The 1,272-nt window shown below is 62.0% G+C and overlaps 1 protein-coding gene across 1 annotated transcript in view; it reads right to left on the bottom strand.

Moving 5' to 3' along the window:
- The window catches only part of BCKDK (branched chain ketoacid dehydrogenase kinase), a gene marked incomplete at its 5' end in the record, with an annotated part of 1,449 nt that extends 719 nt beyond the window's left edge, over window positions 1-730 (bottom strand). The window contains 1 exon segment of the mRNA XM_021383686.1: window positions 641-730. Within this exon segment, the coding sequence (XP_021239361.1) occupies window positions 641-730 (90 nt within the window).
- Window positions 731-1,272: the final 542 nt, after the last annotated feature.

Here is a 1,272-nt window from a genome sequence, read left to right as displayed (position 1 = left end):
GGGGAAGGGGTGGGGGACCTCCAAGGGGGACGTGGTGGGGGATGTCCCATGGTCCTCCAATGGGGTCAGCGTGGGGAATGTTCTATGGGGACATGGATGCTGTGGGGATGGCGTGGGGACACCATGGGGACACTGTAGGGACACGGTGGGGATGACATGGGGATGTGGGGCCACCTTGGGGCCGCCATGGGGCTGCCTTGGGGACACCACGAGGACATGGGGACACTGTAGGGACACCATGGGGGCATGGGGACACCATGGGGACACTCTAGGGACACGGTGGGGATGACATGGGGATGTGGGGCCACCGTGGGGCCACCTTGGGGACACTGTGGCTCTTGGGACACCATGGGGACACCTTGGGGACATGGGGACACCATGGTGACACTCTAGGGACATGGGGACACTCTAGGGACACGGTGGGGATGACATGGGGATGTGGGGCCACCTTGGGGACACCGTGGCTCATGGGGACGCCTTGGGGACACCACAGGGACATGGGGACACTGTAGGGACACGGTGGGGATGACATGGGGATGTGGGGCCACTGTGGGGCCACCATGGGGACACTCTAGGGACACCGTGGGGATGACATGGGGACGTGGGGACACCATGGGGACACGGTGGGGCCAGGCGGTACCGGATGACGATGTCGATGTCGTTGTTGGCGATGGTGACGACGATGTCGGGGACGTTGTAGGGGGTGTCGAGGTGGGACTCCATCGTCGCCCTGCGGCGCCCCACACTCTGCCCCCTATGCGACCCCCACGGCCCCACAGACCATCCCTGCCCCACAGCCCGCCCCATAGCCCCACAATCCTCCCCACTACCCCCGTATCTCCCCCTATGTTCCTGCGTTCCCCTATGGAATCCCATATCCCCCCACGCTGCCCCATAGGGTCATGCTCCGTCAGGCCCCGCACCCTTCTTTATCCCCTACCCAAAACCCCACATCCCCCCCATAACGCCCCACATCCCCTCCATAACGCCCCACATCCCCCCCATTCACCCCGTGTATCCCTCCTAAAACCCCACATCCCCATTTAACCCCATTCATCTCCCCTAAATCCTCACATTCCCCCCCAAAACCCCAAATCCTTCCCCAAAACCCCGTATCATCCCCCAAAGGCCCCTTCATCTCCCTCACAACTCTTTATCCCCCCAAAAATCCCACTTATCCCCCCCAAAACCCCATATCCCCCAAACCCCATTTATCCCCCCTAAAACCCCACTTATCTCCCCCAAAACCCCACTTATCCCCTCTAAACCCCC

The sequence above is a fragment of the Numida meleagris genome, unplaced genomic scaffold (genome assembly GCF_002078875.1).
Source record: "Numida meleagris isolate 19003 breed g44 Domestic line unplaced genomic scaffold, NumMel1.0 unplaced_Scaffold479, whole genome shotgun sequence".
Taxonomy (NCBI): domain Eukaryota; kingdom Metazoa; phylum Chordata; class Aves; order Galliformes; family Numididae; genus Numida; species Numida meleagris.
The sequence above is the reverse complement of the archived record's forward strand: the minus strand, read 5'-3'. Positions and strand labels throughout refer to the sequence as shown.